General features: G+C 47.8%; 1 protein-coding gene across 3 annotated transcripts in view; it reads right to left on the bottom strand.

Annotated features, from left to right (window-relative positions):
* LOC144781995 (RAS guanyl-releasing protein 4-like) overlaps positions 1-22,941 on the bottom strand; it is a 426,385-nt gene that overhangs the window by 33,459 nt on the left and 369,985 nt on the right. For 2 of the 3 annotated variants that reach the window (XM_078661092.1, XM_078661094.1), the window contains 2 exons: positions 16,184-16,331; positions 3,149-3,185 (listed from right to left, as the gene is read on the bottom strand). In XM_078661092.1, coding sequence (XP_078517218.1) covers positions 3,149-3,185; positions 16,184-16,331 — 185 coding nt within the window. The remainder of the gene's footprint in view (positions 1-3,148; positions 3,186-16,183; positions 16,332-22,941) is intronic. The other variant, XM_078661093.1, reaches the window with a different exon arrangement.

Raw genomic sequence — 22,941 nt, 5'->3', positions numbered from 1 at the left:
TAGTATATGGCAACCCAGGTCCTGTAAGCTAAATGTCACAAGTCGACTGCAGCACCTATTGTGCCACCACTAAAGTGATCATGTACAGTATGACCTTAGGCCTGCCACAGCAGCTTAAGTGTGCAGATTTAAAAATGCCAATTCGACATGGCAAAATAACCCTTTTCCAGGACTAAACATTCATGTTTAATATTTATAAGTCACCCCTAAAGTAGGCCCTACATACCCAAAGGGAAGGGTGCATTATAATTGAATAGGAGGACATATGTGCTTAAAATTTACATGTCCTGGCAGTGAAAAGTCAACAAACTAGTTTTTCACTGTGGCAAGACAGGCTCTTCCATAGAAAAACAATGGGTTACATTATAACACCTTATAATGCAGTTTGGAACTAGCTAGAAAAATTATTCAAGGACTCATTTGTATCAGTAATTTAAAATCCAAACAACTGCTCAAGTGGGATTTTAATTTACTATTTTGAAAATGCACTGTTAGAATGATGCATGTTCCCTTCCTAATAGCGATCGCAAAGCCATGTACTAATGTTTTGTGACCGTAATTGCAGTCGTAAAACACTCACAAATTACCACCCTCTTCAAGAGGGTGGTAATGGAGTCACAAATGGGAAGGGGTCCCCAGGGGACCTCTTCCCCTTTGTGACTAGCTCTGAAAATATTTTTTAAGGGCAGGCAGTGGTCCCAGTTTCCTTTCAGGAAAACGGGCTGCATTCAAAAGGAAAAAACTGTTGGTCCCAGACATGGTGGTCAGCTGAGCCCAGCAGGCCACCATACCTGGGAGGGCCTGCCATTCCAATGGGTTCGCAAATTGCGAGTGGCTCATTAATATTCATGAGCCTCGCATTTTCTCTGACACTGTTGTACATCCCAATTTGCGACTTGCAACTGCGACGCAACTTTCGAGGCGCAAATTGGGTGGTCGTACATCTGACCCGAAATGCTTTGCCAAAATGGTTTTAGGTAGAGAGGGTCACTGTGTGATAGTTTACAGTAAAACACACAGGAAGTGTTGCAAACGTGGGTTGGGGCACCACAGGGAATTTTTACTCCAATGGTTAGGAGATGGCCATGAGTTTCCCCCACCCACAGACTGGAACAGGGCATAAATGTGGCACCTTCAGCACTCCCTTACAAACACATCTGGGCCTGTGGAAGACAGAAGAAGGGCTGCCTCTGCTGTTGAAGCTGTGCAGAGAGACCCCAAGGGCTAGACCTGCACCCATTTTGTTCCCAGAACTGAGAAGTGGACTCTAAGGGTCAGTTGTCTGACCTCCCGGTAATCTACGGGGACATAAAATCTGCAAGAAGCTGACATTCTTGAAGCACCCTGATGGCTTCTCCTGGAGTGAGTTCTGATTCCCAAGTGGAGTCTCTGGGGTTATGGGACCCTTGGATGACCCTAAAAGCTGAGACTTTGAAACTTTATTTGGGTACTGTTTGCCTGGAGATCCAACAGAAGACCGGGACCAACCTGCCAAGTCAAACTGATGAAGCTGCATTGCATTTAGGCCAAAGATTTTCCATAGCAGTAATTCAGTTTCAGCAGGACATCGAAGAGAAGGTATCCGGCCATATGAAGCCCTGTTTGACTATAGATGGTAACCTTTCTGAATGGGTTGGACCAGGTCTCCATATCTGACCTGTGCTCCATCACGTTGGCCTTGACCTTGACCTTTGACTTTGATCCGGTGTAGTGCAACTAGTTGCTGTGGTTGGTGCAATGGGTTTTTTGGCACTTAAACTTAATTCAAAATTAATACATCCTGTTCCCCTTATTGGAGTTTTGTTGTTTTTGGGGTCTATTTGTTTATTAAACTCTTCTCTATTTTTATAAATTGGAGTGGAATTTTTATTGTGTTGTGTTTTCTACTTTTTAACTGTTTTGGTGCTGATAAATGCTTTACACATTTCTCCCAAGTTAAGTCTGTCTGCTTAGAGCTACAGCTACAAAGTGTTGAGCTAAGGTTTACATTATTGTGAATTAACCTGACATAGAACAGAATGATATCATTATCACTTGATGAGGACTCACATTCCTGCCAACTAATAATACACTTACTCCCAGTGTCCCTTTTTAAAACCTCACACAGACAAGTATTCTTGGGCTCCTCTGTGAATGGATTCCCTGGCCATGTATTTCATGGACTGCCTGGACATTAATGACATGGGTTGCATGGGCAAGCACTGATGCACCGATTCCACAGGCATACACTGCTTGAATTCTACAGACATGTACTGCAGAATTTTCATGGGTATGACTTGCAGAGATTCCGTTCCTTTTCCTTTAAGTGGTTCTCAGATCACCAGTGGTGGGTGCCTCAGAACGGGGTTGGGGAACGGATAAAAAAAATTACCTTCCATTCACCGCCGTACCCCTCTCCTCCGTCCTCTTCATCTGCACTAGCAGCACTGGAAGCAGACTCTCCCAGTCAATCACGACGCTGAATGAACAGCATTGTGATTGGTCTGAGTGGCCTGTTTGGCCGCTCAGACAGTGACTGGGAGCCTGGGCATGTTCTCCATCGGGCTGTACAACACAGCCAGGTGGAGAACATGCTATGTGTGCATGAATGTTTGGCTGGCCCAAGAGGGCCGACCAAACATTCATGCGCACTTAGGGAGTGCAAACCAGTCCTCACTCTGCTCGGGCGAGTTCACCTTCACCCTGCCCTGACCTGGCTCCAGTCCCGCACAGAAAAATAAAATGATAATAACGTCTTGTTATTTTCATTTTCCTTTTCCACTGCTCAAATAGCAGTGGGGCGATGCTACACCGCCTTTGCGGAGTGGCCACCACTGCAGAGCATGCAATGAAGGAATTTTCTTGGCATACATTGAAGACAATTTCCTGCATGCACTTCAGGGATTCTGTGAGCCTGACTTGCATTGTTTACAAGGGATTGCCTGAGCATTCACTACTGATATTCAGTGAGCAATCATAGAAACCCCCTATTCCTGGCCTTACACTACAGAGATTCTCTCAACATATAGTGTAGTTTTTTACTTGCCATTCTTTTCTGGAATTCTTACCTACATCGGTGCAATAAATCCTGGGCATCCACTGCAGAATTAAACATTTGGGAGAATCACAAAGAATTGTAATTTTCTGATCTAACTTAACATACACTTACCTCGGCACTTGTACCCTTGCTTTGTGACACCCCAGAACTGTAAGAGAACAGAGACAGAACCAATTGTTAGTCAGGTACAGCTTGTCATTTCTTGCATCTTCTGTTATACGTTTTTGGTGTAGTGCATTACTCTTGGTAACAGAATTTGGTGAAGCAGTTTTATTGTGACATTTCCAATCGAAGCCTAATTTCAAAAGAATAAATATGGGGCTGATGACGAGTTTCCTTGATAAATCCAATACATGCACGAACCCCTGTTTGCTAAAGGATCATAATGATAGGTTATGCAAAGTTTACCCCACCTGGTCATTTGCGTGTGGTAGTGGCCAATTTCCCCCACTTTAATCTCGGTAAGGCAAACCTGAAGACATTTTCAGGAGAAAAAGTCCCAAGAATTATCGGACAATGCAGATTTTTTGTGTTGATAGCACTGGCGTCTATGTGTTATTCCCCATTTTGAGGGCAAAACTCGTGATAGGTGATAGTTACTGCACCAGATTAATTCCAAACTCGGGGTTATCTAATTCTATTGGGTGCAATATTTATCTTCAATCCATCCACTAGCAGGCAGGGTTGTGGTGTGCATAAAGCCTAAGGCCTCATTTATGAAAAGTGTTGCATTGCTGCATGATATCAGTGATGCAACACTTTTCAGTGTGCCCGCCTGCGACACCATGGATGTGCCGTATTTACTGTACGGTGCTCTATGTCACAAGGATTTACAGATATGTCAGCATTCTTGACATATCTGCAGGCGAAAAAGTGGCCTATTGCTTAGGTGTGTCTGAAAACAGACTTAACTCCAGCAATGTATCTTTTCACATGGGGCAAGACCCATGTGAAAGGGCCTACGTCACTTCCTTTGCCTGCTTTGAGGCAGGCGTAAGGATTTGATTAAGTGGCATCCTACAAGTGTCGCAGTGAAACCTCATAGATTTCACTGCGACACTTCTACCAGCCGTTTCTATGCCGGAACGTCCACCCTGCTCATATTATACCCATCGCAGATGTAATGTAGTGCAGGGGTTTACAAAGTGATGCATCTGCCTAGATGCTTCACTTTGTAAATATGACGCAGTGTGGTGCATTTTTTACGCCCCTGCAGCATCAAAAAAAGTGACGCAAGAGTGGTGTAAGGACCTCATAAATAAGGCCAGCCATGGCTGCTACAGGTAAGAGCGGTAGGGCCGGCTGGGGGGGATTTCGAGAGACGACCATGAGGGAAAATTAATAATTTATTTAATTTTTCCTAGTGGTCATCTCTCAAAATCCCACCCCGCAAGCTGGCACCACTGCTTTTACCAGCAGCGGCCGCGGCTGAAAAAGGCTCTGAACGTGGTTGTGTGTAGACAGCAAACAGTGAGCTCATATGAAGTACTAGGAGGGTGATCCTGTGAAGTACTAATGAGTGTGGTGAAGGTCTATATTTGCCAAGAGTGGAGTCGTGCATGGTTGATAGTGTGCTAATGCTGGGTTATAAAACGTTGGGCCCTGTGTACTCTCAGAACGGAATCCAGCAAACTCCCTAAAGTTGTATTATGCACTACTACAATTCCAGGTGCCCTGGTAACATGTTTGAGTGTTAACCAGATTTCCTCAATTTGTACCTTCAGCGTGCACTAGCTATACAAAAATGTGCGTGTTAAATATGGGTACAATAAAATCCAAAGGTGCAGTAACTGTGTTTCTGCAAGTAGGCCACGTTTTTTCTTTGCACATCTATTATTGTGGAGGTAATACCCAGCCGTGACGTATTTATTGTCACAGGTTATTACCACCATATTTTGCACTGAGGTTTGAATGAAGCCACAAGTGTGGCTCCCTGTAGATGCCAATGCTCTTGGCTATAACATAAAACAGACTACTATTGGTGAAAAGGCGGGGGCAGCTGAAGCTGGAATCTAGGTACTGCTAAGCAGGCGTATTCTGTGGTTGTTTGGTAAAAGAGTGCCACAAAAATATGTTTAGGTACTTGTTGGACCTGGCCCTTTTTGGCAGGTTCACCCCGAAACTTTTTGCTTTTTCCTAGCCTGTTTCTGTGACCTGGTGTTGGTGATTTTAGGCCTTTGCGCACTTTTTCACGGTGGTACAGTGTAAAGTGCGTGAGCTCTCTGTGTATGTGTGGTGAGTGACCTACCCTCCCATAGGAATGCATGGGGAATCTGTGTGACCATGGTAGTTCCTGATGTGTGGGGAGTGCAGGGTCAAGTTTGGTATGCGCGAGATTGAATGCTGCGTAATGATGTATGTGGCATGAATGTGTCTAGTGCGGAAGTGCCACTTCTAGACATGTGTGTGCATGTGTAGTGAGTCTGCTGGCACGTGATTGGCTGGCGCCTGGCTCCAGGAGTGCCTGGGCCTGCTTGTGGATTGACTGTCTGGTTTGAGGGTGACAGGGGCTGGGGAGCCCCCAGGAGGCTGTCTGAGTCAGCCCTTGGTTGAATGACTGCATCTGCAACTAGAGTGGTGGGAGGAGATAGCACCTGGGAGTGAATAGGGCTGTGCCTGCCTGCCACAATGCTGGCTCCACCTCCTGCTGGGCGGCTGTCGCCTCTGCCCCTCACACTGAAAGGAGTTTCCTCTAACCAGTTGTAGCTGGTTCTCACACTGCCTGCGCCCTACTAGACAAAGGAATTTGCTGTATAAAAAGGGGCTGTGTCCCCTTACAAAGTGTTCTTGTTTCAGACTTGAATCCTGCCAGGGGCGTGCTGCTGCTTGGGCCCAGGGGAAGGCTTGCCTCCCTGGGCCCTGCCCAGCCCCAGGATGCCCTGGAGGACTTATTCTAGACTTTTCCCCTTAAAACCTTTCCCAGGACCTTTCTCCAGAGGAGAGCGCTGTGCTGTTGCTTTTGGTAGCTGAGGCCCCTTTGCTATGGGAGCCCTTCTTGGGGGGCTCGGGGTCTGCCTGCTCCCTAGCGCTGTGGAGCGCTTTATTTGACCTTTGCAGCATGAAGCTGCTCTCTGACCTGCCCGTATTTTAAATATTTTTAATTACGGGTGCCACCCCGTTTATGGTGCCCTTAGCGGGTGCCCACCCCGCGTGCTGACTTTATTTTGAGAATCGAGGGTGCCCACCCCGCGTATGGCACCAGTGGAGTTGCCACCGTGGCCCGAGCTGTTTTTATTAATGGCCGCCGTGTCCGCGGCCTGCCTGGTTGTGGGCGGGGCCGCGGACGGAAGAGGAAATGATGCGGCCGAAAAAGGAAGTCCTGGAGCCTTGCCGGCTCCAGCGGAGGAAGTCCCGGTCCCGAGGTGGGGGACCGGGAGAAGACCGGCGCAGGCAGACAGCGGGGCTCCCATGTGGAAGCTAGAGCCCGCGGTGGCGCCAGAAAAAGCGGAAGTGAAGCTCTCCCGCTGCCCGGGGCTCCCGTGAGCTGTGGAGAGCCCCGGGGCCACCAGCACGGAGGAAGAGCCGAGTCCCGGGCACCAGTAGTGGAGGCCCGGGAGAAGTGGAGAGGAGCCGGCAGCCTGAGCGGGAGAGGAGACACTCCGTGACCCACGAAAGAGCCGGTGAGTGCCTGCGAGATGCGAGGGGGGTGTCGGGGCACATTGCCAGTGCCCGCCCCCCCGGGTGGTGCAAGCTTCCTTTTGGAGGGGCGCTGAGAGGCCCCAGCGAGGCCTCAGTGTTTGGAGCTCCGGGGGCATATTTGTTTTAAGAGCCCCGAGGGGCTCAGGGTGCCACAATCGTTTTGAGAGCCCATGAGGCTCGGGGGCATCTTGTGGTTTGAGTCCCCAGAGGGGGGACTCCAACGACGGGCCACATTTGTTGAGTTACGAGCCCCGAGAGGCTCCCGGCACAGTTTGTTTTGAGCCTACGAGGCTCACCCGGGCATTTTTGTTTTAAAGCCCAGAGAGGCTATTGAGTGCCTCAGTCATTTGGTTAGAGCCCAGAGAGGCTCACAGCCCCCATTGTTGTTTGCTCAAGCCTAGAGAGGCTCATGGCTGCATTTACATTAGTTCGAGCCCAGAGAGGCTCTTGAGTGCCACATTTGGGGAGGACCCCAGAGAGTCTCAAAGGGGCATTTCTTTGTTACAGAGCCTGTGTGGCTCCAGCTTTGCGCAGCTTTTGTTCTAGGGCCAGTGAGGGCCCTGGTGCAGTTTTGTTGATTCACAGCTGCCCAGCAATTAGTGGGCAGCTGCCAAGTTTAGGCCCCTGACTTTTGGACACAGGGCGTCCTAGCCCCAACAAGGCCAGTTGGCCTAGGGACTGCCACCGGTGGTGGCTTATGTAGTTTTGCGCAATTGTGTGGTTTTTCCTGCACCTCTGAATGTTTTGATGCATCATGTGTCTTCCTTGTCTCTACACCTCTGAATGTTTTATGCATCATGTGTTTTTCCTTGTTCTTACACCGCTGAATGTATTTTTTTATGCATCATGTGTTTTCTTTCCTTACACCTCTGAATGTGTTGTTTATACATCATGTGTTTTGTTCCTGCTTATACCCCTACAGGTATTGTGATACTTAGGTGGTTGTTTTTCTCCTATGTAGGTTTATGCTAGTGAGAGTTTATTTCACTATGTGAGTTACGCCCCTAAATGTGAATTATGCTTAGGGGGAGAGTCTAATGTGTTTAGACTAGTGAGAGATTGCCTACTGTAGTTTTTACTGGTTAGGCCCAAATGTGAGTTATGCGTAATGTGCTATGCCATTATGCTTGTGACACCTCTGAATGTGTTTTATGCATTATGTGTCTTTCCTACACCTCTGAATGTTTTAGGCATCATGTGTTTTTCTTTCCTGCACCTCTGAATGTGTTTTTGATGCATCATGTGCCTTGTTCTCACACCGCTGAATGTATGTTTATGCATCATGTGTTTTCCTTCCTTACACCTCTGAATGTGGTGATGCATCATGTGTAATGTGTTCTTACCTATAATTGTTCTTTTGTGCTACACTTATTCTAAGTCCTACAAAGTGCTCTTTCTAACAGTATTACTAGTTCTAAAAGTGCTGATTCTGACAGTGGCCCATGTGGCCCTGTCTTGTACATAATCCCTTGTGAATATTGCCCGTGCCAGTTGGCACAATGTACATGTGTGATTTCTATCTGATGTGTTTTGACAATACAGAAGTTATTTTTATATAACCTTGTGTGGAGTTCCTTTTGTGGTGTGCCTAGGATGTTGTTGCTGTTGTGTGCTTGCGCAAATGCTTTACACATTGCCTCCGGGATAAGCCTGTCTGCTCGTGCCAAGCTACCAAGGGGGTGAGCAGGGGTTATCTTGGCGTGTGACTCCCTTGCCCTGACTAGAATGGTGGTTTCTGCCTGGCTTTGGCGTCAGCCTTAGCCTACCAGATATAGCCAGTTCTAACATTGTTGGTCAGCAGTGCGGATTAGGACTTGTGTTTGCACAGTACCACAGCGACAGCTGGCTACATTACAAAACTCTGCATTTTTTAGATAGTCACATGTTTGGGATTATTGTTTGTGATTTTGTTTTTCCTCAAGAGTGTCATTTTCAAATGGTGTTCCTGCGCTTTATGTTTAGTGGCAGATGAGAGAAAATGACAGGGCGGGACGCCAGTAGAGGGGGTGGTTCCCTTAGATAAGGAATCCCTTGCTGGGTCCAGTGCCCAATCCCTGTTCCTGTCCCTGTGTGGGTAGATGGAAGAGAGGGAGTGTGGAGGAGGAATGGCTTGCTCGGGAGGGTGGTTATCCCCTGAGTGTAGTGTGTGTGTCTGGATTCCTCAGTATGGTAGGATCCAGTGGTGGCAGCTAAAATGTGTCCAGTGCATGAAGTCCCATTCCCAGTTCCTAGAGTATGGTGCCTGGTGCTCAGTAAGAGGGGTACAGATTGAGAGTCAGGGGCAGTGAGGAACTGTCTCACCAGTCTCGAGGGGGAGTGTGTGGATGAGTGGTGTATTGAACTGGAGGAGTTGGTGTGAGTTTTTTAAAGGAGCTTGCACGGGAGGTGTACCTCTGGTGGTGTGCCGGAGGTCCTGCAGAGGCACTGGACAAGAAGGTGGTCATCTGGCAGTGTGCTAGAGGTCTTGCAGAGGCATTAGGGAGTGATTCTAAAAGTAGTGGCTTGTGGATCTGATGATCCTGTGTAGGGGAAGAGGTTCATGTGTAGCCCAGCTAGGTCCCAGTAGGATGGTAGGGGTATAGAGGCTCACGTCCTGTCTCAGTGGAGGCAGAGTGAGTGTGGGACGGTGTGTCCCACGTTGGCCCGAACCCCTGTCTCAACTAACTACCTACCTTACTAATTACCAACTAACTACCTTAGCGCCTGGAACACAATAACCACTGAAGACACCATCCGCCTAATGAACTCTATCCATTCTGGCTCGCCAACCGACCCCTGCCCCCACCACATCTTCAACAAAGCTGACTCCATCATCGCACCCCATCTTCAAGATGTCATCAATTGCTCGTTCAACTCTGCCACCTTTCCAGATAGCTGGAAACACGCCGAACTCAGCGCCCTCTTGAAGAAACCCACAGCAGACCCCTCCGAACTTAAAAACTACCGACCCATATCCCTCCTCCCTTTCCCCGCCAAAGTCATTGAGAAAGCCGTCAACAGCCAGCTCGCCGCCTTCCTTGAATCCAACAACTCCCTCGATCCATCTCAATCCGGATTTCGAGCCAAACACAGCACCGAAACCGCCCTCATTGCAGCGACAGACGACATCCGAACACTACTGGATAACGGAGAAACTGCGGCCCTCATTCTACTCGACCTTTCCGCCGCTTTCGACACGGTCTGCCACAGCACCCTTATACAACGCCTCAGCAACACCGGCATACAAGGAAAAGCCTTGGACTGGATCATCTCGTTCCTCGCCGGGAGAACTCAAAGAGTCCGACTTCCCCCATTCAACTCAGAAGCCACAGAAGTCATATGCGGAGTACCACAAGGATCATCACTCAGTCCCACCCTCTTCAACGTTTACATGAGCCCACTCGCATCCATCGCACGCCAACACAACCTCAACATCATCTCTTACGCCGACGACACCCAATTAATCCTTTCCCTCACCAAAGACCCGAACACCGCCAAAACCAATCTTCACGAAGGAATGAAAGAAGTAGCCGAATGGATGAAACAAAGCCGCCTAAAACTCAACTCAGACAAAACTGAAGTGCTCATCCTAGGATCCTCACCATCTGCCTGGGACGAATCTTGGTGGCCTCCCGCGCTAGGCACAGCACCCACTACCACAGACCACGCACGTAACCTTGGCTTCATCCTGGACTCCTCTCTCTCGATGTCCAGACAAGTCAACGCCGTCTCATCCTCCTGCTTCAACGTTCTTCGCATCCTCAAAAAGATCTTCCGCTGGATCCCCCTCGAAAAAAGAAAGACTGTGACTCACGCCCTGGTCACGAGTCGGCTGGATTATGGTAACACTCTATATGCCGGAATCACAGCAAAATTACAGAAAAAACTCCAACGCATCCAAAACTCATCAGCGAGACTCATATTGGACATCCCTCGCCGAGATCACATCACCGGACACCTAAAGGACCTCCACTGGCTTCCCGTCAACAAAAGAATTACGTTCTGTCTTCTCACCCACGCACACAAGGCCCTCTACAACCTAGGACCCGAATGCCTCAACACTCGACTACCCTTCTACAAACCCACCCGCCAACTAAGATCGTCCAATCAAGCCCTCGCCACAGTCCCGCTCATCCGAAGATCCACCATGGGTGGCAGATCCTTCTCCTTCCTAGCTGCCAAGACCTGGAACTCACTCCCCTCTCACCTCCGCCTTACTCAAAACCACATCTCATTCAGAAAAGAACTTAAAACCTGGCTATTCGACAAATAATGAACCCCCTCCCCAAGCGCCTTGAGACCCTCTGGGTGAGTAGTGCGCTATATAAATGCTCGAACTTGAACTTGAACTGTCTCAGGGCCTGGAGGGTTCCCTAAGGGAGCGCCAGGTCAGGGGCCTAGGCTGTACTTACAGGTCATTTGAGGAGGATCTTCCTGTGTATAGAGGACGGGGAGTGTCTGTAACCAGAACTCCGGCGGTTCTGGTGTTGAGAAGTACCGCTCCTAAGTGGAGGTTGCAGAAGTCCTGGTTCGCTGGGCATTTGACCGTCCAGACTGCTTGACCATTTTTGGGGCCTCTGGAGGTCGTTCCCCGAGGAAGGGGGAGGCCAGGTTCAGGTTCAGCCTGACCTGGAGGGAAGGGCATCTGTAATCAGTGTCCTGACCGGTTTGTGGCTTCCAGGGGTACCGCTCCAAGGTGGGAGGGTGCAGAACTCTGGAAGGGGGTGCAGAGGGACGGTGTCCTTGTCTCTGACCCCGGTGCAACTTGAGGGTTTTAGACCCTAGGTTGGGAGATTAGGAAACTTCCAGGTCAAGAAGGAATCTCTGCCAAGGTAGATCAGCTGAAGAGACTGAGGAGGCTGCCCTTGCTGTGTGTTCTGGGGCCCACCTGCAGTTTGTTGTTTCCACTAAGGTATAGGAAAGGGGGCTTTGCTGTGTGCTGTGTCCCCCCACCTGCTTGAAGAGGGACTGTGCTGTGTGCTTTGTACCTCAGAAGTGAAATAGTTTCCAGGTCCCAGGTGGTAGACCAGTTGATGGAGTGAGGACCTGATCTGGTGGGAGAGATGTGTTCTTGTGGGTGCCTCCCTGGGAGGGTGCGGAACCCCAGAAGTAGAGGTAGGGTGGGGCATTCTTGCCAGTGACCTCTGGTCAGCCTGAGGGTGCGGACCCTAGGTTGAAGGATCAGTGGTAGTTGCAGCTACACTGAGAGGGAGAGTGGAGAGTGGCTATTGTGTGCCAGGGGTTACTGCCCCCCACTCTGTGGATTGGTCAGGACCTGTGACATTTGGATGGCCTAGGGCCTGGTCCTGGCCGTGGATGACTAGAGAGTACCAGTGGGGTATCCTAGTTGTGCCAGAGGGCTCTTGTTGAGAGAAATCTATGTGGGTTCAGAGTGGCGCAAAACCGGAGGTTGTCCCTGCCGTGCGGGCCCGTGTCCGTGTTTTGTCGCCCAAAGCAGGGAAGCCCATCAGTGGAGTGATTGGTCTACCCTGCGTTTTGGCTGGAAGGGGGTTGTGTTGGACCTTGCCCTTTTTGGCAGGTTCACCCCGAAACTTTTTGCTTTTTCCTAGCCTGTTTCTGTGACCTGGTGTTGGTGATTTTAGGCCTTTGCGTACTTTTTCACTGTGGTACAGTGTAAAGTGCGTGAGCTCTCTGTGTATGTGTGGTGAGTGACCTACCCTCCCATAGGAATGCATGGGGAATCTGTGTGACCATGGTAGTTCCTGATGTGTGGGGAGTGCAGGGTCAAGTTTGGTATGCGCGAGATTGAATGCTGCGTAATGATGTATGTGGCATGAATGTGTCTAGTGCGGAAGTGCCACTTCTAGACATGTGTGTGCATGTGTAGTGAGTCTGCTGGCACGTGATTGGCTGGCGCCTGGCTCCAGGAGTGCCTGGGCCTGCTTGTGGATTGACTGTCTGGTTTGAGGGTGACAGGGGCTGGGGAGCCCCCAGGAGGCTGTCTGAGTCAGCCCTTGGTTGAATGACTGCATCTGCAACTAGAGTGGTGGGAGGAGATAGCACCTGGGAGTGAATAGGGCTGTGCCTGCCTGCCACAATGCTGGCTCCACCTCCTGCTGGGCGGCTGTCGCCTCTGCCCCTCACACTGAAAGGAGTTTCCTCTAACCAGTTGTAGCTGGTTCTCACACTGCCTGCGCCCTACTAGACAAAGGAATTTGCTGTATAAAAAGGGGCTGTGTCCCCTTACAAAGTGTTCTTGTTTCAGACTTGAATCCTGCCAGGGGCGTGCTGCTGCTTGGGCCCAGGGGAAGGCTTGCCTCCCTGGGCCCTGCCCAGCCCCTGGATGACTTATTCTAGACTTTTCCCCTTAAAACCTTTCCCAGGACCTTTCTCCAGAGGAGAGCGCTGTGCTGTTGCTTTTGGTAGCTGAGGCCTCTTTGTTATGGGAGCCCTTCTTGGGGGGCTCGGGATCCGCCTGCTCCCTAGCGCTGTGGAGCGCTTTATTTGACCTTTGCAGCATGGAGCTGCTCTCTGACCTGCCCGTATTTTAAATATTTTTATTTACGGGTGCTACCCCGTTTTCTGGTGCCCTTAGCAGGTGTCCACCCCGCGTGCTGACTTTATTTTGATAATCGAGGGTGCCCACCCCTCGTTTGGCACCAGTGGAGTTGCCACCGTGGCCCGAGCTGTTTTTATTAATGGCCGCCGTGTCCGCGGCCTGCCTAGTTGTGGGCGGGGCCGCAGACGGAAGAGGAAATGATGCGGCCGAAAAAGGAAGTCCTGGAGCCTTGCCGGCTCCAGCGGAGGAAGTCCCGGTCCCGAGGTGGGGGACCGGGAGAAGACCGGCGCAGGCAGACAGCGGGGCTCCCATGTGGAAGCTAGAGCCCCACGGTGGCGCCAGAAAAAGAGGAAGTGAAGCTCTCCCGCGGCCCGGGGCTCCCGTGAGCTGTGGAGAGCCCCGGGGCCGCCAGCGCAGAGGAAGAGCCGAGTCCCTGGCACCAGTAGTGGAGGCCCGGGAGAAGTGGAGAGGAGCCGGCAGCCTGAGCGGGAGAGGAGACACGCCGCGACCCACAAAAGAGCCGGTGAGTGCCTGCGAGATGCGAGGGGGAGTGTCGGGGCACATTGCCGGTGCCCGCCCCCTCCCCAGGTGGTGCAAGCTTCCTTTTGGTGGGGCGCTGAGAGGCCCCAGCAAGGCCTCAGTGTTTGGAGCTCCGGGGGCATATTTGTTTTGAGAGCCCCGAGGGGCTCAGGGCGCCACAATCGTTTTGAGAGCCCATGAGGCACGGGGGCATCTTGTGCTTTGAGTCCCCAGAGGGGGGACTCCTACGACGGGCCACATTTGTTGAGTTACGAGCCCCGAGAGGCTACCGGCACAGTTTGTTTTGAGCCTACAAGGCTCACCCGGGCATTTTTGTTTTAAAGCCCAGAGAGGCTATTGAGTGCCTCAGTCATTTGGTTAGAGCCCAGGGAGGCTCACAGCCCCCATTGTTGTTTGCTCAAGCCTAGAGAGGCTCATGGCTGCATTTACATTAGTTCGAGCCCAGAGAGGCTCTTGAGTGCCACATTTGGGGAGGAGCCCAGAGAGGCTCAAAGGGGCATTTCTTTGTTACCGAGCCTGTGTGGCTCCAGCTTTGCGCAGCTTTTGTTCTAGGGCCAGTGAGGGCCCTGGCGCAGTTTTGTTGATTCACAGCTGCCCAGCAATTAGTGGGCAGCTGCCACGTTTAGGCCCCTGACTTTTGGACACAGGGCGTCCTAGCCCCAACAAGGCCAGTTGGCCTAGGGACTGCCACAGGTGGTGGCTTATGTAGTTTTGCGCAATTGTGTGGTTTTTCCTGCACCTCTGAATGTTTTGATGCATCATGTGTTTTTGCGCTATTGAGTTATGTTCTGGCACCTCTGAATGTTTTGAGGCATCATGTGTCTTCCTTGTCCTTACACCTCTGAATGTTTTATGCATCATGTGTTTTTCCTTGTTCTTACACCGCTGAATGTATTTTTTTATGCATCATGTGTTTTCTTTCCTTACACCTCTGAATGTGTTTATACATCATATGTTTTGTTCCTGCTTATACCCCTAAAGGTATTGTGATACTTAGGTGGTTGTTTTTCTCCTATGTAGGTTTATGCTAGTGAGAGTTTATTTCACAATGTGAGTTACGCTCCTAAATATGAATTATGCTTAGGGGGAGAGTCTAATGTGTTTAAACTAGTGAGAGATTGCCTACTGTAGTTTTTACTGGTTAGGCCCAAATGTGAGTTATGCGTAATGTGCTATGCCATTATGCCTGTGACACCTCTGAATGTGTTTTATGCATTATGTGTCTTTCCTACACCTCTGAATGTTTTAGGCATCATGTGTTTTTCTTTCCTGCACCTCTGAATGTGGTGATGCATCATGTGTAATGTGTTCTTACCTATAATTGTTCTTTTGTGCTACACTTATTCTAAGTCCTACAAAGTGCTATTTCTAACAGTATTACTAGTTCTAAAAGTGCTGATTCTGACAGTGGCCCATGTGGCCCTGTCTTGTACATAATCCCTTGTGAATATTACCCGTGCCAGTTGGCACAATGTACATGTGTGATTTCTATCTGATGTGTTTTGACAATACAGAAGTTATTTTTATATAACCTTGTGTGGAGTTCCTTTTGTGGTGTGCCTAGGGTGTTGTTGCTGTTGTGTGCTTGCGCAAATGCTTTACACATTGCCTCCGGGATAAGCCTGTCTGCTCGTGCCAAGCTACCAAGGGGGTGAGCAGGGGTTATCTTGGCGTGTGACTCCCTTGCCCTGACTAGAATGGTGGTTTCTGCCTGGCTTTGGCGTCAGCCTTAGCCTACCAGAAATAGCCAGTTCTAACAGTACTTTAAAACCTGTCTGTGTACGAAGCTTATACCATGCTTTAAATCAGTGGTTCTTATTCTGGGGTCCACGCCTCTCTAGGGGTCTGCAACGTCTGCGTAAGGGGTACTTTATTATTTAGAACGTGAAATAATATATGCAGATGAATAAAGTATGCATACATAAAAAGGCTACATGGAAAATTTGAAAACGTTCAGTAAATATGATGGGTTATGACACTGGGAGATAACATTAAGTTGGTGTACATATTTTGATTTGTGGGAGCACAGCAATTACAGCAAATGGAAAGAGTATGGGCGATGGGTGGCCTCAATTTAAACATTTGTATACACCTACAAAAAGAGAGCATGCATTAGGATAAAAAAAGAGACAAAGAGTCTAGCACATAACGCCATTTTTTAGAAGTGAAACGAAATGTTGAAAAGCTCCAACCTTCAAATAAAAATTTCTATTATTGCATGTTTTTTTGCCCATGTATAATCCGAGGGCGCACAATAATGGTCGCTTAGTCCAGCTAAAAAGACACGTTTTGAGGACCTGTATGGGATGTAACATTATGTTATGAGTCTAAATGGACATAAGTTGTAGCTGCATCAGTCTGTGGCACCAACTTGGTTGTGAGCGCCAAACCTTCCCACCCATTCCCCTTGACCTGCGCGACTTGAAAGGGTCAATACATCTGTTACACATGGCCCCCATGTTACTTACAAAACCATCACAGCTGCGGCAGAAGGTGGGCTTTTTGAAGGTGGTCTCAAGGAAATTGTGGAGGCATCCGAGGCCGAACTTGGAGCACTTGGAGATGGCTTTCATGAAGCAGGCTGTGATCTCATCACGGCTGAATGGCCCCTCACTGCTGGGGAAGAAAGACAATTAAGAGTCATTGCTTCTGTCCTGTTTACCCCTCACCACATCAATGAGGAACGAAAAAGAGTGCACTTCTGCCATCGATATCTGTGGGAGCATGATTGAGGGGGTGGAGCGGGACTGAAGGGTGAAGGACTATCCTTCTGCCCTGATACCAGTGGTGGCAGTCCTAATGGGAGGGAAGCTCTACCTTTCTGCTCTGGTTGCCAGTGAATTCAGTGGAAACTAACAAAGAAGGAACTTATTTCAAATATGTCTACCATTGGCTTCAAGTTGGGGGTGTGAAGGTGTTCCTTTCTGGTGTATGTACATATGACTCATCACCTCAATAACTGTGTATTGCGTCATGTCTAAGGCGGAACTAGATCAAATGCCCGTCACTAACTGCACTGCTGGTTAGACTATGGTTATAATAAATGGGTCAACCCACTAGTACTGGGACCTGGGTAATCAATGGTATATGAGAAGGGGTCCCGGATGGAACAACATAAAACACACAAATTGACAAAATTTACCTCATAAGCATAGACTTCAAAGAATGTTATTTAATATACATCCTTCTTCGAAAACTAATTACCATGTCTTTTGCAGTAATACAGTTTAAAGCATTTCATGATAAGCCCAGAAAAGGGGGGTGGAGGGGGGAGTGAAGAAAGGAAATTTGTGCAACATAGATTTAAATTAGTCATAGAGGAATAACATAATATGTGGTCTCATCAATATTTACACATGTAGTGCCACACTAGACATATATACATGGTCATGTATCAACTCATAGGTTAAGAAAATCCTATCCATTTACAAAAAAAGAAAATCCTATCCTGTTGATGGCTGGCACAGTCAACAAATGATCAGTTTGCCAACAGGTAAGAAGAGATAACAGTATGTCGACGTTTCGACCCCAGTTGAGCAGGCGACGCTATTGCCCTACAGCGGGGTCTTCCTCAGGACAGGTGATAGTGGGGTGTGGGAGTACAAAAAGGGGCACACGAAGCACGGTGATTCTAGCGGCTCCGTCTGATACTGATGTTGGGCCAAGGGCTCCTATTACCAAGAGAGCGTAATCCTATTCACGCAGCGGCGATCCTAGGTGCTATTTTACATGGGAACGCTTCTATTGGTGACAAAAATCTCATCAAATGTAAAGGTGAAACAAAACGAGCCAAACATCTCGCTCGCAGTGACTTCTTACTTCAGAATTGCTTTTTAGCGAAAGCTGCCTTTTAAAAACACTTCAAGATTCCTCTCGGGTTTCGCTTGTATGTCCGAACAATGAAGAAAGCGGGAAGAATCCTCGCTGCTCATCAGTACACCGTTTACTCTAGTGACTCGCCGCGAGGCCAGGAGCGGGATAAATGGTGCCTTTTAAAAAACACTTCAAGATTCCTCTCGGGTTTCGCTTGTATGTCCGAACAATGAAGAAAGCGGGAAGAATGCTCGCTGCTCATCAATACACCGTTTACTCTAGTGGAACGGTGTATTGATGAGCAGCGAGGATTGATGAGATTTTTGTCACCAATAGAAGCGTTCCCATGTAAAATAGCACCTAGGATCGCCGCTGCGTGAATAGGATTACGCTCTCTTGGTAATAGGAGCCCTTGGCCCAACATCAGTATCAGACGGAGCCGCTAGAATCACCGTGCTTCGTGTGCCCCTTTTTGTACTCCCACACCCCACTATCACCTGTCCTGAGGAAGACCCCGCTGTAGGGCAATAGCGTCGCCTGCTCAACTGGGGTCGAAACGTCGACATACTGTTATCTCTTCTTACCTGTTGGCAAACTGATCATTTGTTGACTGTACCAGCCATCAACAGGATAGGATTTTCTTAACCTATGAGTTGATACATGACAATGTATATATGTCTAGTGTGGCACTACATGTGTAAATATTGATGAGACCACATAATATGTTATTCCTCTATGACTAATTTAAATCTATGTTGCACAAATTTCCTTTCTTCACTCCCCCCTCCACCCCCCTTTTCTGGGCTTATCATGAAATGCTTTAAACTGTATTACTGCAAAAGACATGGTAATTAGTTTTCGAAGAAGGATGTATATTAAATAACATTCTTTGAAGTCTATGCTTATGAGGTAAATTTTGTCAATTTGTGTGTTTTATGTTGTTCCATCTGGGACCCCTTCTCATATACTACGGTTAGACTATGGGGCAGATGTACAAGCCCCTTGAGCCTCTTTTACGTCGCCTTTGCGTCACTTTTGTGACGCAGCGGCAGCGCAAAAGAGGCGCCATGCTGTGGGGTATTTACAACGCGACGCATCTGGGAGATGCATCACGTTGTAAAGCCCTGCGCCAGAAGTAGGCGTTCAAGCGCGGGGGGGCGTTCCGGCGCAGGAACGCCTTCTAAAAGTGGATGAGTGAAATCTACAAGATTTCACTCAGTCACTTTTAAGCCCATGCTACGTCAAAACCCTGCGCCTGCTTGAAGACTTCACCCTCTGCATATATATTTTGTACACATGTTACCATACATCCAATGTGTGCCTTAACTCATTAACTTGTGTGTTTCACATTTAGGCATTATCATATAACATTGTTGTGCACATTTAGAAGTCACAATGTAATGTAGTGGAGTGGCTAAATAACATGCGCATTCACTCTAACGAATTTCGTAGCGCGCCCTGCATCACATTTTGCGATGTAGGGCATGGAACGAAATTCGTTTTATTAATTTCATTGTTTAATTGCCTGCAATCATCCATATTCCGGTGTTTATCACCCCCCACCCTGCTCCTCCCCCGCTCCGCCTGCCTGCCCCACAGAACTCCCTCCACGAGTCGCGGCTGCATCTTAATTTTCGTAGCGCGCCCTGCATCACATTTTACGATGCGGGGCATGGAACGAAATTTGTTTTATTAATTTAATTGTTTACTTACCTGCAATCATCCATATGCCAGTGTTTATCACCCCCCACCCTGTCCCTACCCCGTCACGCCTGACTGCCCCACCGAACTCCCTCCACGGGCCACGGCTGTTAAGGTGAGAGCTAATAAATGTATCTTAAATCGTCATGAAATATATAAAACATGAATTCTATGACCAATGCATTAAGTTAAACACATCACCACCATCCACAACCACCTACCTTTAGGGTGATGCTCAAACATGATGATTGGCAAGACCACTAAAACAGAACTGACAGCTATACCCTGTCACACACATTGGCTCACCGAATACCCAGAACGCCAACTGCTTCCCCAATATTAGCTCCTAATTTGATTGTTACAAATTTGGAGCCTCTTCCAGATACCACAAAACACTAAGGGTTCCAATGGCAAACTTTATACAATTCAATGATTCCAACACTGGGACCCTGGCACATAAAGAAATATGGCGAAATCCTTGCTCGCTGCCAAGGCTGGACTTTTGAAACTTCATGACAAACATGTGCATGCATGCAGTCACAAGCATGTCCGGGAATGAATATTACCCACTTCATTTACCTGTTTCATTCCTTCATAACGACATCCAAGCAAATCAATTGAACATAACCATTGCACTAAGCACACACCCAATAATCTTGTTCATACACATAAGTAGGCATGCAGTCACTTGGAGACCCATTCAAGTTATATACTGAACAATTATTTTGACATCCCATTGCTCTATCGTCTTCCAATCAAATTATATCCCAGGGACAGATACATTTGTGTATTACATGTGTATAAATACCCTGTCAGCATAGGCTAGCAATTCTCTACCTGCTCCATACTTTGCCCACCTATAGTGTCCTGGGACTCCTCTGTAATGTGCATGATGATGACTTCCTCTCAGCCATCTATATCTTATCCATTCCATCCTCATAGCATTTCCACTGTAGCACTTATCTGACACTGATCTCCTCCCTTTTGTTTAATTGTCCTGGGATTTCACCTAAATCCATCGCCATTCGCCACAACGACCATGTCTTTTGCGGAATAGATTGTGTAGTCTTCTCAACAAGGTTACCTTGATAAACCATTTAAAAGTCTCACTCTAACAAAGGCACGTTCTTTCGGAACCCACTGACAACACATCTCCGAAAACCTATTCAGCTCTGGTTTACGATGGAAACCTCAGAACCATTTGGAAAGTCATCCTTGCACTACTTAAATAGTTGCAATGCCATTGAAAGGGTTGATTGTGCGCTCTAGAAGTGCCACTACAAATAAAAGTAAGTTCTAAACCTGGGCTGCCTGCAACAGGTAGCCCAAAAGAGAATTTAACCTCCCAGAACTTAATTCCCTGCATCTATGTAGCTTTTTAAGTCTTGATGAATAAAACTTTAACTCCCTGGCTGTAAGAACAGATACACAGGAAGCGATATATGTTTGTGTGTGTGCATACGCGCTTGTGTTCACCCACAAATATCTTGTTTTTCTAGTACACATGTCCAGAAAATGAGATACTTGTGAGCCGGGAATGCTGAGAATGGTGCTGTCAAAGGAGAGAGACTGATCAGCAGAATAGCCCACAAAGCCGCAATTTGAGCACCCTGAAAAGTTAAAAAAAGATTGGCAGACATGCTCAGGACTGCAGCACTACAGAGCACTCTCAGGGAAGACAATGATAACAAAGACCTGCCCAGACAGCACAATACACAGGAGAGACACTAATCGGCAAAGCTTATGTAGGCATTAGCCCTACAGTACCCTCAAAATGGAGGTACAGATCAGCAACTACAGCATCTCATACTCAACATAAAGAACTAAACTGCATGTTCAGAGGGTGTCACTGACTTTCGGTTATTTAAGATTCCATATTATATATGTTGCTGACAGAAGAGGCTCATCTGCAGATCTGCTAACACCGCACCAAGCATGCTGCATCTTGAGTTAAGGAAAACACACAAGATGATGGACGGAATGTTGCACATTGGCAAAACATTCACCCCCAGTCACAGATTTGGGTTTAATCCATCGTTATTTTGCTCAACACGCCACCCCAGTTCAGACATGGCCATATGCAAATCAGCCTTGACCCTGTGCCTCATGGGAACAGTCCAGCCAGAACTGCCAAGCCATGTCTTCTCTGCACTGGAATCAAGCATCCTGGCCCGGTTTCTGGCTACCAGCCGTCTTCAGCCCGGATAGCTTGACTCCAGTGGCGTAGTGAGCATGGGACCCACGTCTGAGCATACCCTTCCCACATAGGGTGAACAGCAAAACACAGAAGATGATGGACGGAATGTTGCACATTGGCAAAACATTCACCCCCAGTCACAGATCTGGGTTTAAGAGCAGTAATAAATAGGATATGTGTAAACAAAACAATAAATTGAGCACCTTTGTGGGTCGTAAGAGCGTAGAAGAACGTGTCTACGCACTTACAGATTTCTGACACAATGAAAGTATCTCTATGAATGTTTCATTGAGTTTATTTAGGCTGTATAATGCCTGATGTATGCATTCGTTCAGTGGTTCTCCATTTACTTTTCAAACCATTACCGGGTTGTTCAGATGGGCACCTGCAAGTTTAAAAAATCACCATCACCTGTGGAGTCTCTCAGGGCTCCAAAACTGTCCTCGGTCATCTTTAACCTCCATATGGCAACCCCTTGGGGTTCTACGCACAGAAAAAAGCATCAAAATTAACCATTATGCCAATAGTATACAACTCTACTGGAAAGTGTTCTCTGTTCCAAACATCCAGTGCCTCAAACACTGCCTGCACCGCATCTAGATCTGGATGCCCCACGCCTACCGGACGCTTAAACCAATCAAGACAGAATTTCCACTATTTGCCAAGAACAATAGGCAAGAAAAAGTACACACATTGCTCAAGGATAAGAACCTTTACAGCTTCAAACTCTCAGTGACTGCCATGTCACTTGGAGTGACCCTGGCCACCAACCCCACTCTCAAGGAACACATTGCCAACAACATCAAAGATGGCCTGGTACCAACGATCTCTTTCAGAAGAATAAAAAAGCAAATTCTTCCAGAAATGTACTTTAAAACTGCTGTTCAAGCCCTCATATTCTTGCATCTGGAGGTGGTAAAGCTGTGCTCCATGGCCTCCGAAACTCCACTTTGGACTCTTTAACGGCATTCTACACACAGCAGCATGGGCCATCAGGGCCAAGTCGAATTATCACACCACATTTATCCAGATGGAAAGCCATTAGCCCCCATTGCGAGAGGGCACCATCGTCAAAACCAGCTGCATCATATACAGAGCCATTGGTACCTTATGTTCTGAACACAAGCAAATGTAACACATGCCCCCTGTCGCCAGAGCGCTCACACAAAATCACCAGACAAAATCACCTAGCATTGAACCACCAACTGTAAAGAGCATTAAAGGAGACACATCCTACATTTAAAACCCTTTACTGTGCATCCCATTGAAAAAAGAGCATACTTAATGTCCCTATATTTAATTGGTTCTTAAAAGAATACATAGTAAAAGACACTTCACTGGCCAATAGCTTTAAAGAAGCAAGTAAAAAGAGGCACTTAAAAGAAAATGCTTTAAGTAAAAGACGATTGAACGACACTTAAGCGTAAATACAACCTACAAAAACCAGTAATCAGAATTTCTGACACAGATCCCTTAAATATAAAGTCAATGTACGACATATTACAGGAGAGGTCC

Source organism: Lissotriton helveticus, chromosome 9 (genome assembly GCF_964261635.1).
Source record: "Lissotriton helveticus chromosome 9, aLisHel1.1, whole genome shotgun sequence".
In the NCBI taxonomy this organism is placed as follows: domain Eukaryota; kingdom Metazoa; phylum Chordata; class Amphibia; order Caudata; family Salamandridae; genus Lissotriton; species Lissotriton helveticus.
Note: the sequence above shows the minus strand (reverse complement) of the source record. Positions and strands in the feature narration are given on the sequence as shown.